Source organism: Salarias fasciatus, chromosome 8, assembly GCF_902148845.1.
Source record: "Salarias fasciatus chromosome 8, fSalaFa1.1, whole genome shotgun sequence".
Classification (NCBI taxonomy): domain Eukaryota; kingdom Metazoa; phylum Chordata; class Actinopteri; order Blenniiformes; family Blenniidae; genus Salarias; species Salarias fasciatus.
This window is the reverse complement of record NC_043752.1, coordinates 11,326,827-11,343,733: the sequence shown is the minus strand read 5'-3', so window position 1 is coordinate 11,343,733 and position 16,907 is coordinate 11,326,827. Positions and strand designations below refer to the sequence as shown.

General features: G+C 46.0%; 2 protein-coding genes across 2 annotated transcripts; both read left to right on the top strand.

Annotated features, from left to right (window-relative positions):
* The first annotated feature begins 556 nt into the window (after positions 1 to 556).
* On the top strand, positions 557 to 6,630 carry mazb (MYC-associated zinc finger protein b (purine-binding transcription factor)). Its single transcript, XM_030097400.1, has 7 exons — positions 557 to 1,613; positions 1,767 to 1,917; positions 2,017 to 2,453; positions 2,972 to 3,219; positions 3,322 to 3,385; positions 3,814 to 3,985; positions 4,305 to 6,630. The coding sequence occupies exons 1-7, from the start codon at positions 1,581 to 1,583 to the stop codon at positions 4,640 to 4,642; spliced, it is 1,443 nt and encodes a 480-aa protein (XP_029953260.1). The 5' UTR covers positions 557 to 1,580; the 3' UTR covers positions 4,643 to 6,630.
* Positions 6,631 to 10,533: 3,903 nt separating this feature from the next.
* On the top strand, positions 10,534 to 12,109 carry foxi1 (forkhead box i1). Its single transcript, XM_030098478.1, has 2 exons — positions 10,534 to 11,149; positions 11,300 to 12,109. Exons 1-2 carry the CDS (start codon positions 10,552 to 10,554, stop codon positions 11,836 to 11,838), a joined length of 1,137 nt encoding a protein of 378 aa, XP_029954338.1. The 5' UTR covers positions 10,534 to 10,551; the 3' UTR covers positions 11,839 to 12,109.
* Positions 12,110 to 16,907: the final 4,798 nt, after the last annotated feature.

Below are 16,907 nucleotides of genomic sequence, written 5' to 3'. Positions count from 1 at the left end.
GTATTGTACTGCTAAACTATATGCACATTTTGCTTATACTGTTTAATCCTTCTCATGATTCATTTTCTTAATTTTATCCAGCAGGTTGCTTGATATCATAAGATCTCTTTTACAAGCAAGGACTGGCAAATTTCTGCTAATTTTTGTCATTCTCTACTATATCTGCATGTTAAATTTTATTTCCTTTATTTTGCTGTTTCAACAATCTATCTATCCATCCATCTATCTATCTATCTATCTATGAATTGTTCATTCATGCATCGGAATCAAGCCACCCCCAGCCCAGTAAAGGGTTAATCCTTTCTTCCCCCCCTCAGCAGACATATTTGTTGTTGACAGGACTCCCATCCATTGTGCGCTGCTGCTCTCCGTCCTCTACTGTATCTCTGACATCATGATCAGCGGCGGGGAGGATCTGCGCGCACCGCCCTTTAAGATGCGTCTGTCATCCCGCCGTTCGTGGAAAGTGGTTCTGGCTGTTTTTTTTATTTTATTTTTTTTATTTTTTTCCCCCAGCGCTGCAGATCTGCTCAGGCCCGAGCAAGGAGAGGAGGAGGAGGGAGGAAGGAAAAAAAAAAAAAAAGAGAGAAAGAGCGGAGAGCATTTTGCGTCGGCCGAAACAGGCAGGAAGGAAGGGGAGAGGACGGAGTCCGCCGACAGACGGAAATGAGAGGGGGGTGTCCAAAGAGGAAACCCCATCCCTTTAAGAGCAAGTGGGACATAGCGGTGCGAGAAAAGGAGAGGAGGGGGAGAAGAAAGAGGAATTAAAAAAGAAAAGGAAGAAAGAGACAGGGAGGGAGGAGGGAGAGCGGGCGATAAAAAAAGAAAGATGACATCCTCGCAGCTGAGCGGCCGAGGTGGAGCGATAGGCTGCGGCCCGGCGAGAGCGCCGCTCGCCGGGGTCAGGGCTTGAATCCAACAACGAGGCTTCGACAAACACCCGATTGGCCTATTGGAGGAAATCGGAAAAATAGATCCATAAATTAAAAACAAAGCATGACCTGCTGTGCTACCAGATACGTGTGTTATAACCCATATGTGTTCTCTTGCGTAAAAATGCATTTATTTCACGTAGACTGGTTTCTTGTTTGTAGCTAAAGTGTACTACTCTTGGATGCGATTTTTTTTTTTTGGTTTTGTTTTGTTTTGGGTTTTTTTGGGAGAATAGTTTTGTTGTGTGTGGTTGCGTTTGAGTCAGGTTGTTGCTGGAGTGGGTTTTTGAAAGTTGGAAACCAAAGTCAAAGAGAAAGCATTAGCGGCGGTGGCCTGCTCCACCACTGCCCGCCCGCCTGCGTACTGCAGCCCGCATTAGTCAACAGCTGCGTGCATTTTAATTGACGGCACTAAGGCTACTACCTCAATGAGAGAGAGAGAGAAAGAGGGGAAAAAAAACATACGATCGCGGACCACTTTATTCGCGTTTTTCGCGAGAGCATCCGGAAGCCCGCGGTCTGCGCCGCAGGACAGGCGCCTCCTGCCTGCGCCCCGATCGCCGCTGCGCCGATCCGCACCATGCAAAGACTGCTCTCCTCGATCTCAATCACCAGCTGACTTTATAATCTCCATCGCTGTGGCGCAAAATGGATGCTGCTTGGAGCAATTTTCTCTTCCAGGTAGGCTGCCATGGCTGCCCTCTTTTGTTGTTGCTGTTGTTGTTGTTATTTTCCCCCACATTGTGTGCGTCCGGCGGTCCCTGCAGCACCTCAACCAGATAATGCTGTGACTTGTGTTTACATTTGGTGATGGCCTTCTCCTTGCTTCTCCAGAGTGCTCCCACCCAAAACCAAGTGGAGGGGAGCCTCCAATCAGAGCTCCTGCCAGTGCATACGAGTTCTCCCCAGACCCCACCCACAGAGCACATAGCACAGCCTCCTTCAACTGTGGACACTACTGCTCTGAGTGAGGAACCTCTGCCTGGTGAGGGACTCTTCGCTCTCCAGCAACTCTGACTTTTAGTGATCTGGTGACACGGATGCAAATACTGACTGTCGTGCTTTTAACCCTTCCTCCCCTCAGCTCCAGTGAAGCCAGTGTCTCGGCCGACCCGGGTGCAGCACATCTGTGCCATCTGCAACAAGCAGTTCAAGAACAACTACAACCTGCGGCGGCACCAGTCGGTCCACACTGGGGTACGCATGAAGGACAGGGCCAGAGAGCAGGCGGAGGGAGCAAAGGAGGGAGCGGCCGGCCAGGTGGTGGCGGCGGCGGAGGCCCCGCACGCCATGGCGGTTGGGGTCGGAGGGGGGGCGGAGAGGCCCACGGTGCCCCTCTCCCTGCTGCACCTCTCCGCGCCTCCCTCTCTCGCCCCTCCCGGCGTGCTGGCGGGGGCGCAGCAGCCACCTCTGGGTGGCCACGATGGTGAAGGGGTTGCCATGCCGAACGTAATGGCTAGTGTGAACCCTCATGCTCCGCCTCCTGCTGCTGTCGTCATGGCCACAGGGGCGGCAGTACAGGTGGGTCAGGGCCTTGTGGAGATGGCTGTCGTCAACCCCAAACCTTCAAGCATGTTGTTTCTTAAGCTGCCTGGCCACCGGGATGGTTGGGGGCCGTGTATGTCACCCGCTTCACATTTGACCGATACTCCTCCAATGTGTTAAAACTATGAAAAAGCCGCGAACGGTCGTCAGTTCAGGCTCCCTTCACGTCCATCCCAGTGTTCAGCACTGGTCCTCAGTTTGAGAAACACGGTGCTAGAAGCCCCCCTCGCTCCCCTGCATGTTCTCTGTAACACAAACAGTGTGACAGCAGATTCAAGGTCCAGCACAAAATGTCTCATCTAACATGGAAATCACAAGTCATGACATCGACACAGAGGATTCAGTGTGCAGAACATCTGTATGTTATTGCATGACTTCAACACAGATTCTAATAACCTTGAATTGACACCGAGCGTTTTCGTGCACATTCCTCGCACAGGAAATGCTTCACACCTGAACTCTGGAGTGTGTTTGTATCTTTTGTTTCGTCTCAGCGGCCCACAAACCCCAACCCCAACCCCGTGAGGAAGAACCACGCCTGCGAGACGTGCGGGAAGGCTTTCCGGGACGTCTACCACCTCAACCGCCACCGGCTGTCCCACTCGGACGAGAAGCCGTTCTCCTGTCCCATCTGCCAGCAGCGCTTCAAGAGGAAGGACCGCATGAGTCACCACGTGCGCTCCCACCAGGGCGGCGTGGAGAAACCCTACATCTGCCCGCACTGTGGCAAGGCGTTCTCCAGGTGATCCTGTCATTCGTCTGTCTTATACGCTGCTTTATCCAACTCTGATCCACGAGACGCTGGAGACAGTCCTGTAATGTCTTCCCCTCTTTCTCTCTCAAGGCCCGACCATCTCAACAGTCATGTGAGGCAGGTTCACTCCTCGGAGCGGCCCTTCAAATGCCCGGTACGTCGTCTTTACTTCGCGTTCGCAGCTCTTCTACAAGTCTGCAGCGTTAACGCAGATACTCCTTTAGTTTGCACGCAGACATGTGAGCTGTAGCACTGTTGTTACATAACATCCTGATATAAAGTGTGTGAACCTCAGACCGCACGGCCACATACACACTTTATGTTGCGAGGTCTTCAGTGTCTTTTATTAAAAAAAATGAGAGAAAACAGTGAGGCTGCAGTCAACCAGCACACACACACACACACACACATGCTTTCTCTCTCTTTTTTTTCCGGTTCGCTTTGACATGAACACGTGAACGTTGAAGGTGTTGCCATGGAAACTGACTTGGAAAACGTCTGTTGCAATCAGCTGGTTGCTTGTTGTAATCACACGTTTACCTGCTTCGTCTACAATCACCCGGCGTTCTCGTATCTCCTCAGACTTGCGAGTCCAGCTTTGCGACGAAGGATCGTCTGCGCGCGCACATGATCCGCCACGAAGAGAAGGTTCCCTGCCACATCTGCGGGAAGCTTCTGTCCGCGGCTTACATCACGGATCACATGCGAGTGCACAACCAGTCGCAGCACCACGCCTGCCACCTCTGTAATCGCAGTAAGTTCCTGGGATCTGCTACGCTGAGCACTGCCGCAGTATGTTCGGAGCTGACAGACAGTCCGGGTGTCGATTAGTGCGGCGGAGCGAGGTCGCCGATCTGTTCAAGTCATACTTTGACATTTTGAGCAGATAAAACACTGGAAACAGGAGGAGAGCGCTCAGTTTGCTCTTTCCAGAAGTAACTAAATCCTCCTCTCTGCATCTCTGATCCTTCGAGCAATAATCATGTTTCTGACAGCAGGAACTTCTTAATGTTGATTTCGGTGGATTTGCTGATGTTCAGCTTGACGTTGATCCGTCTGCGCTCTCCTCTCAGGCTTCACCACGCTGACGTACCTCCGGGTCCACGCCCAGAAGCACCACGGGCAGGAGTGGAAGGACAGCCCCGGCGGCTTCGGCGGCTCGGCGGCGGGCGGCGTCCTCGTCTGCCACCTGTGCGGCGTCCACTGCAAGACGCCCACCCAGCTCCAGGGCCACATGGGCACCCACAGCAACAGCCAGGCCGCCCCCGCCGCCTCCAACGTGGCCGCCAGCAGCTCCGTGTCGCTCAGCAACATGGTGACGGCGCCCACCGTCTACGTCACGGGGAACACGGTGGTGGACCTGCTGGTCACGGACTGCTCTAGCATCGCGGCGCCGCAGACGCACAGTTAGCAGAGGAGAGCTCAGCAGTAGTAACCCCCGACCCCCCGGCAGAGGTGGGGGGGGGGGTTGGAGACGGCCGAGAATACGTGTAGATGCTGTAAGGTCAGGATTAAAGGTTAATACCAATCAGCATTCAGGGTCAGTTTCACTGCAGACCTGGAGAGAGACGTGATTCAGGAACGACTTTTGACACTAACGACAAACATGGATGTGTTGTCCAAATATTTCTAAATGCTCTCGTGCATTTCAGATTTCAATGAAACTGGTATTAAGAGCATCTACTGTATTGCTTTCCCCTCTCTGCCCTCTCTCTCTCTCTCTCTCTCTCTCTCTCGCTCTCTCTCTTTTTGCCCCCATCCTCGACCCCGGCTGCTCTCTGCAAGTGCACCAAGTACTGTATATCTCACACCAGCTCTGATCTTACCTCCATTTTGCAGCTCGATTACTGAAAATCCAAATGGCTCGCGTCAAGAAGTAGCAGGGAGGGAGGGAAGCGCGTCAGAGGGCGACGCCGTGTGTCCGGGCGTGAAAAAGTCCGGGCTTCTCATCGCATGTTAGATTGTTTGTTCGCAGGTTAAAAGTCAAGGTTTGATTTGAAGCCGTATGGCCGTTTTCACGGAGCGGGACGTTCACGGATCAGGACAGATGACGGCGCGCGTTGTGGAACTGTGGGATGTACTTATTCATTTGTTTTCCTCAAGGTACAGAGACGGGGGGGGGGGGGGGGGGGGGGGGAGTTGTGTCGGCGCACCTTAAAATGTTCATATTAGATTTGAAGAGGATCAAAAAAATTGGGGTTTTTTTTAGATTTCTTGGGACTGTCTTTGCTCTGAGTCTTCCTCTCTGGATCTGGCCTTTGCAAAAAAAAAAAAAAAAAAAATAGAATAAGAAAAGAAAAAAGAAGCAACAACACAACTGCTAAGCAACACTTCAGCTTCTGACATGGCGACTTCTTGAACCTAAGAACTACCTTTTGCATGAAATCAAGCTAGCTCAGACACGCTTGTCGTTAGGGAGCTGTCGTGACGAGACGAACTTTCAGCAGTTCCACTGTTAGTTAACTGTAAACAATAATATTTATAAAAACTTGATTTTTTTTTTTTGTTTGTTTTTGCTGAGAATCGTTTTATCATCGTCGGCCATTCATTTGATTGTAACTGTCATTGCCATAGTCCTTTTGTTTTTTTGTTTTTTTTTTCTTTCTCTACACAGCCAGTCAAAGGAGTGAAACTTATGCATTAGATTTAGTGGTTTGAACTCTCTGTATAGCACATGATGTTTCCGCCGCCAGTCATTTCTCTTTTCTCGCCACCGTCGCGTCGTGTGTTCCGGTTGCTTTGGGTTCTGTTGTGAGTGATGTGAGGTGTTGCAAGGGCTTGAAAAGTCGCCCGTCGGGGCCAGAGGAGTACGACGAGCGGCCGGTGGACGGCGCCGCTGCGTATCGCCGTAAACAAATCCTGGTTTCGTACTGGAGTGCTTTTTCAGTTTTTGTGTTCATTTGTTCCTTTGAAGTTTTGTAGAGTTGTTTTTTTTTTTCCCCACCCCTTCTCTCCTCTTTCCTTTCTTTTCTTTTCTCTCTTTAATGATGTGTTCTTCCTGTTGAGAAAATTAGTGATTGATTACAAGTTGATTTTAGGGTTTTTTTTTCTCCATTACACTCAGAAAAAAAAAGGAATAATACCTCTACTCTAGGATTCTGTACAGCTCTTGTGATACATCTTAATGCCTTATCGTACTCAACTGCATTTTAATTCTTTTATGATAAAATATTTCAAATCTTAGTCATTGATTAATTAAAAAATATTAATGGGATGTATTTATATTTATATTTTTATATTTCTCAACAGTATGCATGTCTAAAAGGTCGTTAGAGCAAAAAAAAAAAATCAACGATGCTTACTACAGTCATAAATATTATGTTATTTTGTAGATGAAGTAGAGATCATGTTATTATTTTGTAATTTGGACAATTTAAAGTAAAAAGAGTAAACAGCTGATGATTCGTGTGGTGATCTTTTCTCTCTCATACACCTGGAGGCAGTTTTAAAATACATGTAATCACTTATCTTTAATCGCTGTGAGGGCGGATCAGTCTCACCCTGAGGAACGCACTTCAATCGTTTGACGACAACAACACTTTGTACGGAGGAATTCCTGCGACACGCCTTCATTCACAAATAAAAGTGTTTGGTCTTGCAGCAACATGCAGATGTTTTCATATTAATCAGGATTTGAAAAACTCGTCTCTCTACAAGAGCAGGCGCTGCCCAACACTGACAGACATAAATCCTTAGATTAACTCCAAAGTAACATCAGACTCATGTCCGTTCAGTCTGAGCTTTATTGTGACTGCCTGCGATTACAAATCTGTTTTATAACAGTGACAAACTCTCGGCACACCTGTAATACATGCAGCTCCAGTTTCCTGGAGGTTTGCTTTACGACGCCTGGTCTCAGATTCTTACAGTTAGAGAGGGTTCGGTAATATAACCTTAAACAAATCACTGAGAGATCTTTGAATTTCAGTTTTAGATTAAGATTTTTAAAGATAATCATCAAATCTATTAAAAACCTTTTCCTCATTTCTAGTTAATACATGATCATTATAAGCTTTATCGGCTGCTTCAGTCACTGCCTACACAGAAGCAACACTTTTATTAATCTACCTGCATCTCAACAAGTTTTTATGACAGTCGAGCAGCTCTGAAAACATTCAAAGTCTGCTTTTATGAATGCTTTGTCTGCATTTCTACTGCAACACGAAAAGCAACCACAAGGAGGCGCTGCTGCTCAGCTGCCATGAAACAACATAATATATTGATTATCTCAGTTGTATTTAAAGTGAGTGAGTTTGGCTTTATGTTGAGACTGTAATCATTTTCAGTCTTAATTGTTTTATGAAACTTTAAACATTTTCATCATATCCACTCAACAAAGACAAAGTTTAATGTTTAAACTGAAAGATTCTCGTGATACTATTTTACCAGTCCGGCCCACTCAAGATGAAATCAGGCTGTATGTTGCCTCTGAAGATAAAATGTGTTTGACACTTCTGGCTTAGACCATTAGGAAAAAAAAAAAACTAAAGGGTGAAAGAGTTTTTAAAAATCTTTTAAAGAAAGCTCCCTGTGTAAGCAGGAGATTTGAACTCTGAACTGTTGTTTTTGTGACATTTACAGATTTCCTCTAAAGAATGAAATCCTGATATTTTGGGGAGTTTTCGTGGTTGGAACAGCCTCAATCTGACCTTGGCGCTGCAGCTCACATAACCTGCACCGTGAGAAAGAAGCCTGAAGGGGACGCTGTGACTCAGCTGGTGGAGTAAACAGGAGCTCCGGGCTCCCTTCAAATCTACATCCAGTATCTCATCCCAGTCTTACCATAACATGATCAAATAAGTGAACACAGCAGAGGTTGGAGGACGATCTAATGCTCATATTGCTGCACAGAGTTTTCCTTCCAACATTGAATAAAACCTGTTAATGAACTCTGGGAGTTTCTGCTTAACTTCTTGAAGGCCATGAACAGCATTTCATAACCATATGTCAGTGGCCTCCTCTGCATGTTTGCCCTGTCTGTTGCGTGCTTTAACCACAGTACAAATAAATCAGTGATTTATTATAAAGTGAATTTATACCTGGAGGTGTGTGTGGTGGTGCATCTGGTTTACCAATAACCGTTTAACTTTTAAAAAGAATGTGCACCTGTTGAAGCATTGAGCAGTTTGTCCCATTTCAGAATAATATTCTTTCTTCGTGTTCCTTTCGATGTGCTCTGGGGTGCTCCAACTAGGTGCCTGCCTCATCTTCCTCATTTCATCCTGTGGCTCAGTGACAGACAGAAACAGAAACCTTTCATGTGTTTTAAGGCATGTGACACCAACAAGTTTGAGCAGCCTCATTCTGATGCTCAGACCAGTCACACCTCAAAACATTCCTCTGAGGCTGAAGCTTCTGTAATGATTTCATCTTCAGCATGTGTCTCCTCACTTTGAGCTGCACACACTTCTTTAACATCTCTAAACTCAGGACTGCTCCTTTCACTCCTTGAATTATCAGTTTTAGCCAGAGAGGAAACTGTAAAAGATTAAAAAAAAAAAATTCACTTGGAGGTGGGGATGTGATACTCTAATGTTTTAACCCATGTTTTAATTTTTTTTCTGTCTGTGTGGATGTTGCCAGTAGAGGCTGCAGTCAACAAGTCTTGGCTTTATTTGTTTGCATTCAGTTAATTAATTAACTGATTAATTAAAAAAATAAATAAATAAAGGATAACATGAATAACATTGCCCTGTAACTGCAGATGACTTAGCAAACCATGGCTGTGTGTGTGTGTGTGTGTGTGTGTGTGTGTGTGTGTGGGGGGGGGGGGGGGGGGGGGGGGGGGGGGGGGGGGTTTACAGTTTTCTCTCTCTCCAGGCCTGTTTTGCTGGTGGGAGTCCCTGCACTGTGTTGTTTTCATCTGGGGGTTAAATGCCACTTCTTCCCCGGAGAGCGCGTTGCTGGCCGCTGCTGTCCGGCCTGTGGTCGGGACAACACCTTGGAGCCAAACAATTACATCAAGGTCATGGAGAGGAGGAATGTTCTGGCGATTAGCGCAGCAGTCCAGCAGAAACCTGCACCACTTTCCACAGGGTCGGCAACAGGCCTGGACGCCAGGGGGGATGATGATAATAATAATAATGATAATAATGATAATACATTCACGGCTGGCTTGTAAGTGTTGACAGTGATTCACTAAACTCTCCTCAGAGTGAGTTTTGAAACAGATTCAGCGTTTATCAGGCAATGATGAGATATTAGGACACATGGAACTAGATGTGTTATAAATTTAAAAAGAGGCTGCTTTTTTTTGGGAATATGCATATTTGACATTTCTCGTATAATGATTTTTATGTTTTCCCTTTTTTCTTTCAAATTCCCAGTTATTACACAAGGTACACTGCTATTTTTATTCAAGAAAAAAAAAACATGAGAGAATACCAATAAAAAAGTGATCATAGACACTTTTTGCAGCCTGATTCTTTTTCGAACTATAAACCTTTTAGACTTAAAAAAAATTATTCACAGAAAAAAACACTACCGAAGATTTTCTATAAGTATAGGTTTAAATTGACTGTTAATTGAGGCAATATCCTGATTTTAATATTTAATATTTTAATAACATGCACCGATTAATTCTATTTTATCAGTGGTTTGTAAATATTTCTTTTTTTAAAAACTAACATTTCCAGCTAAAAAAAAGTCTCACTTGCAAATTGTAACATTTTCGGAGGCCTGTCGGGATGATTATGGAAAGAGTGTCTTGTTGAGGGTAAACTTGATGCACTTGTACAAAAAAAATAAAATGTTTTTTTTTTCTTTAAAGGTGAATTGGCCTTTGACCCACGTGTAGACCTGCTTTGCATTTGGCACAGGTCAGTTCCGCAAAGACAAACCAAATCATCTGCGGTCAGCAGTAGAATATTTTATAATTAAAGTTTGCTCTTCGGTTATTTTAACCAAAACAAATTGATGTAATTTAAATATACATTTTACAATTCAGGTTGATTGTTAGTGCAGGATTTACTTTGAAAAAAAGAGTAAAGAAGCATTTATCAGGATAAGTCTTTTTCTGCGTAATTACGCACAGGCACGGGCTTCTTCATAATTTAACGTCGTTTTTCACGTGAACAAATCTCACAATTAACACAAAGTTCTGTATGCCAGTAAACCTTATCAGCACCCTTCACAGGGAGACACTTGGGGATAACAGGGTAGAAAGAGGGGTGTGACCATCGCCAAAGTTTTCTTCAATGGGCTACCTGTGGAGTCCCTCGGCGCTCCGCATAAATACTCCCCCTTCTGAGAATAACTTCAGTCCTGAGGGGAAACTCCGAGCCACGAATTTAGTTTTTGGGAATCTGGTCAGAGCGGATTATGAATGCTTTTGGACATCAACCATCGACCCAGCAGAGCAGCCCCATTCAGCACCACAGCGCACAGGAGCTCCTGGACATGGCCGTTTACTGCGACAACTACGGCGTTTACCCGCAGAATCTGCACCATCACCACCCTCAGAGGCCGCCGGCTCATCCTTCCGGATACGGCCTGGGAGAGTACACCGCCCCGTCCACCAACCCGTACCTGTGGCTGAACGGGCCGAGCCTCAACTCGTCCCCGTATCTCTCCGGGAACAACGGCGCGTCCTACATCCAGTCCGGTTACGGGTCGAACCAGAGGCAGTTCCTGCCGCCTCCCGCCGGGTTTGGAGGCGCAGACCTGGGGTGGCTGTCTATATCGAGCCAGCAGGAGCTCTTCAAGATGGTCAGACCACCTTACTCCTACTCTGCGCTCATCGCCATGGCCATACAGAACGCACAAGACAAGAAGCTGACTCTGAGTCAGATCTATCAGTATGTGGCGGACAACTTTCCTTTCTACAAGAAAAGCAAAGCGGGGTGGCAGAACTCCATCCGCCACAACTTGTCTCTGAATGACTGCTTTAAAAAAGTGGCACGGGACGAGGACGACCCCGGTGAGATTTGCATTGTTTATTTTTACCTGACAAAAGGTGATTTCTGTGAGTTAAAATATGTGTCCGTTTTTTTTCTCCTTGATGAAAACATAATTCATTTGTGTGCAGAAAAAATGTTCAACTTTTTTTTTTTTTTAATTTCTCATCCAGGTAAGGGGAACTACTGGACGCTGGACCCCAACTGTGAGAAGATGTTCGACAACGGGAACTTCAGGCGGAAAAGAAAGAGGAGGGCAGATCTGAGCGGCGCTGACAGCGGCGCGCTCCCCGTCAAGTCCGAGGACGGCGCGCACAAGCTCTCCGACACCGCCAGCCTGATGAGCGCGTCCCCGCCCAGCCTGCACGGATCCCCGGCGTCCACGGAGCCCAAGTCCTCGCCGCCCCCCTCGGCGGAGCACAGCCCCTGCTTCGGCAGCTTCATGTCCAACGTGAACTCGCTGCTGACGGGCGGCGGCGGCGGCGGCGGCGACGCGCCCCGGGGCGCGGAGCGGGACTACGGCTCCGGACATATCGGGGGGTTGTCTCAGAGCAGAGAGGGCATGTCAGGACTCGGCTCCTACTCGCCCACTTTAATCCCCCCCCTGAACTCTGACAACAACAGAATGAACTACTACGCATCGGTACAGAGCCTCTCCAACCATTTCAGTGTCAATAACCTCATCTACACCCGGGACGGAACAGAGGTGTAGCCTCTCTTCAATCCACCCCTCTAGTCCCTTATGTTGACTTCACTTTTTTCTTTAGCATCCTGGCAGTTTTCTTCTTCCACACTTTCACTAATCACTGGAGTTATTTGTCACAATAACTCTTTCAAAACTGGGGGAAATGTGTCAGTACATTAGAAAAAAAAATGCTTCCATGTTCTGTTTTATTTTTAATTTTTTTTTCCATTTAGGAAACAATTTATTCCACATCTTCATAAGGAGATCTGATTGCTGTATAGTTGTTCAGTTGGACCGAGGACCTCTTTGTACATAAATTATTTTGATAAGAAACATGACATATAGGCTATTTCAGACTGAATTGTGTTTTGTTTATTTAAATTCGCGTCCATGTTTGAATAAAAGTCATTTATATTAACTGCATATATAAAGACTTATGTGTCTTTTTCCTACTTTTCTTGGGGATGGTTGCAGGACGCATGGAGAAAAATGACCTGCTTAAGCTATAGTGGAGCCTTAAATGGTCATTCACAGGGTATACTTCATTTATCTCCCAACTTGGTCTGGATTGTGAAGATAATTAAGTCTTTTCTTGATTTTCTCACCAAAAAAAAACCCCTTTCTACTTATCCTCATGATTGTAAGTTCATCAGGTTCAGCAAATGTATCAAGTTTAGTTTGATATTTTTAGGATTGCAGGAATATGCCCTTTTAGAAACTCTCCCTAAAAGGTAATTACTTTTTTATTTTACAACAGTCTCCACATTCCCTGTTTCTTTTTCCTTCTTCAACCCTCTCCTATAGGTTAGGTTCTTTGGACAGTGATAAATAATAAAGCTGTGCAAAATGCTTGCGAGCCTGTCAGGAAATCTGAAGTCAAGTGGCTGTAAGCAGTAAAGTGTGTAAGACAGAGACATTTTCCGCTTGTCACTTCCAATAGCCCCCATTAACAAGCAATCAGGCCTTTAACTTGGTTCCACCAGGTTCAGAAGTTCAGCTTTTTGTCTGGGCTGGATCTGACTCAGACTGTTGCCCGCTTGGTTTCGACCTGCTTGCTGAATATCCCACCTGTCTCCGTCTATTCCCAAAGTCTTGTCACGCAAAAAGCCCTGCAGTCTCGCGTGTGTCTGAGTGAAACCCCCCCGTTTGTCTTTTCTCTTTTCTCGTACAGGAGACCACTGTGGACGCGCATCCGCCAAACAATTGGCGAGAGAGTTCATGCGATGTGCTTTTGTTGCGCTTGTGACCCAAGGGACACAACAGAGAGCCTGCTATTGGGGGGGGGGGGGAACCTCCAAAGCAGCCCACGCAGAGAAAATGTTCAAGTGATTTAACACCCTGCTTCGGTCTTATTTCCAAACAATATGGATACGCACGGAATCAAAGCCTGTAAATAAAAGGAAACACCTCTTAATTGGTTGATAATTGAATTCACTCAGGCGCTCTGTGGTCTGGAATAAAAGAAAAATTAATTGACAAGACTTTCGTGCCCCTTTTTTGGAACACAATGGAAGCTGGCAATTCAAGAGATCCCCTCCTGGGCTCAAATGAAAATATTGCGATCTGAAGATCTGGGAACAAATTATCTCCCTCAGGCCACATTTTGCTCTATTATCTGTGGAGCAGGGCCACCGATCAGACAAAGAGGATTTTTGTCATACAGGAGCAGGTTCTCACAGTAGCAAGTTTTCTGCTGAAATCCTCTTCACGTCCAGTGAATACATTATAAAGCCTTTCATGCTCAGAGGCTTCATATCACGATTCTCCTCATTCAGTTTTACATTTTTAACTATTAATGTGCAAATGTGACAAAACTGTGATGTAGATATAAATAAACTATATCAATCACATTCCATGCATCTGTGCTTTACTTTTATTTCAAATTATTTAACGTTTTGGTGTTTTCACTTCTGCTATGCACTTCATTCTATAATGTAGTGTTTTACTGCACTTGATCAACTTTATCACTTTGCTTACAAAGTGACTTTCACATTTAGACCGATAATTTTAAAGGTAAAAGTAGAATCAGTACATTTCCATGTATTAAATTGTTGACTTGACTCTTACAGCTTTGAGAAATAGGAAGCGTCATTGGGATGACAAGAATGAATAACACGTTCCATGGTTTCTTGACCTGTTGATGTGGAGAAAATGGAAGGTTTTCATCTTATCTTTTAACCATAGTTTGGAAAAGTGAACCTTCTTATCTGTAAATATGGTTGGATGATAGAGACCATGATTCCATCACCTCGCTTTCCACGTTTGATTCGACCTCACTTCTCAGAAACCCGACGCTCCAGCGACCTGTGCCTGAAGGGTCCGCTTCCCTGACTGGCGTGAATATCAGTCAGGTCACTTCGTCTCTGTTCTAGCTGCTGGAGGGCCTCTGACTCCCAGGATAAAGGCCCCGGTTCCGCCAAACACGGGTGGCCCCAGTCCCCATACATGCCTGGTAGGCTAAATCTGTAATGATGGGTCTCGTCCTCAAAGGGTCGTCTTTCTAAAGGAGCGGCTGGAGCCCATGTTTTAGAAGTGTATCATTTTAATCCCCTTTTCATTCAGTGGACCAGATGGATCCCAATGTACACTAATGGAGAGTAGTGATGATTTTGTTGACTTTTTTTTTTTTTTGAAGGGGGGGTAACATTTCATTGTGCTTTATCCGACAATTTGTTGGTTTTTAAAGCATTAAAAATTTCAAATGACTCTAAATGTGTCCAGAGCCTATTAATTCTCCACACCCCATATAACACTAGCTTACAGACATATCTGAGCGGCAATATGGAAAGTGAGACCGTGCGTCTGACCCCGGTGAAGAACATGATAGCTGAGCAAAAGGGGGGGGGGCGCGATTACAGTCTGGGTCTACCCTGAAATTTCACATCTGTTTGTAGCAGTCAGTGGGCATTATGGGGATAATTTCTTGTATTACAGCTCAATCTCTTGAGGAAGTTAAATATTAGAGCGAACAATATGATGACAGCTTCTGGGGAAGCTGCTATGGGGAGGGGGGGGGCCGCTCTCCACTGCACTTTAAAGGCCCGTCCGTGCAAACGATAGCTGAGGAGAATGTCTATCAATCGGCGTGACCCGATTCGGTTTCATCATTCGCCATCCGAAGCCCATAAAAAGCCTAATGTATGGGCCGGTAATGGCCTGGGATCCCCGCTCAGGATGAGCGGCCATATGGATTTTTTTATACAGAACAAGAGCCGTCGCTGTGCGAGCTGCTGAGTTATTGAGCACATGAGAAATGTGTGAACTCCAGCACCACTAGTCCGCCTCTTTGTTCTTTTCCTCTTGTATTTACACTCAAATTATTAAAATGAACAATTTTAATGATCAAATTAGTCAAGTTTTCCATCATGCCATTGAAGTTTGACTCTAATTATATATTTGAGATAAATGTCCTGCTTTCTATTAACCTCATATTGAAGGTTTGCCCGCTTGAGGAACTTGCTGAAAGACTCTCAGATACGAGGATTAATGGACAAGAAGGAATCCCAGCCACTGCACAGCCAGGGCCTGTCTTCACATCACCCTGTCTGGAAAACCTATCCCCAAAACAATGTAACCTATCCCCCCTCCGCTCACTCTGTCGTAGAAATATATTTTGACAAAGTCTTTGTTCTCACATTAGAGAACTGTAGGCAGATGATCCTTTATCCGTGACCTTTGTCATAACAAACCATGGCAGCGCTTTAACACACTGCTGAGAAGCCAGAGGAGAAAGTTCACTACGACCGGCCTGATGTTTCCAACCAGCTCTGTTCTGTTCTTTAAACAAATATAAAATATTTTAAATACATTTTAAAAACTTTTTTTCTTTTTTGTTCAGTGGTCTCGTACAGTGAGAAGCTCACCCAAACGCTCCTCGGTAAATCTGCAACCATCCATCACCTACGCGAAATTCCAAACCGTGACCTTATGAGAACAATATCCAGGGTTCATGGAACATCAATTTCTATGTGCAGCGCAGCAGAACAAATATCTGAGTAACGACCAATGTGTAATCATTTTAGCTTGGTTCAAGGACCGCTTTAAGGGCACATTTGACCTGTTGGCACAAAGGAAGCCTGCTGTCGTGATTTCCAGTGTGAATAAGCTACAGAGATGCTGGAAAATGCAAGGCAAAACAAATGTTCTTAAGATGAAGCAGTTAAAGTTATTAGTGTGTTTTCAGCAGAAATAACAGGTTTTGCACTCCTGACACTTTTTCTCTGATACCACCCAGCGTGTAACACCTGCATGCTGTCATTACCTGCTCCTCACAGACAGGAAGCGGTGACAGATGACAGAGGAAGTCGCTGCCCAGGGGGAATCCATTTTACCCGCTTTTAAACCTGGACGTTTGGTGGCGGGGACGGAAGTGAGGAGATCATTTGGTACTCGAGGGATCCTCAAAATAGGCACCTCTGCGCTGCCTGTCAGCCGTTGTCAGGAGTTCTAAAGGACGCTATCTCTCGGTCTGAGCGGACATCGCACGCAGGTCTCGCTGTTAAAAGACGAAGCCCACCTGCGGCACTTTTGTAATTTTGAGACACGGCTCGTCGCCCGCCGCTTGGGAAAACCCGCCGAAGCAAAGAGAAACGAGTTGCGTGTGTGTTGCTCAAGAGACTCGCCCGCTCCCACATTGCTTTATTATTCAGCTTCGCTGCTGTGTGTGTGTGTGTGTGTGTGTGTGTGTGATGATGGTGCATCTGCCTCGAGAAATTCGACTGCCCCCTTCCAAAACAGCACTCCCCCGGCCTCTAATGAGACCCCCTGCCTCCTCCCTCTATTATGATGCATACCAATAGACAGACGGGAGAGGGGAGACAGACTGAGCCCCCGGAGACCTCAGGAGCCCTCCGTGGCCTAAACTTTCAAACACACCCCTTATGGAGAGGCCTTGATCAACATCTAACCTAGTTTGCGGCATGTAAGCCGCAGATGATCTGCGGCTGAAGGCTCTAAATGATAGCCTTTCCGCGGGGACGGGCCTGCCCTCCTCAAATGCTCCTTTTGTGTTCGCCACTAATCCCAGGCTGCACTTCAAGGCAGCATCTCCTCTCTTAGTCAGCTGCTATATCATCTAAAAGAGGAGGGAAGGGAAA

Bases quoted from the DNA above. Each gene is read 5' to 3' on its own strand.
- mazb (XM_030097400.1), top strand. From the start codon at position 1,581: ATGGATGCTGCTTGGAGCAATTTTCTCTTCCAG. The intron at 1,918-2,016 runs GTGAGGGACTCT...TCCTCCCCTCAG, and splicing joins GAGTGAGGAACCTCTGCCTG to CTCCAGTGAAGCCAGTGTCT. The intron at 2,454-2,971 runs GTGGGTCAGGGC...GTTTCGTCTCAG, and splicing joins CCACAGGGGCGGCAGTACAG to CGGCCCACAAACCCCAACCC.
- foxi1 (XM_030098478.1), top strand. From the start codon at position 10,552: ATGAATGCTTTTGGACATCAACCATCGACCCAGCAGAGCAGCCCCATT. The intron at 11,150-11,299 runs GTGAGATTTGCA...TTTCTCATCCAG, and splicing joins ACGGGACGAGGACGACCCCG to GTAAGGGGAACTACTGGACG.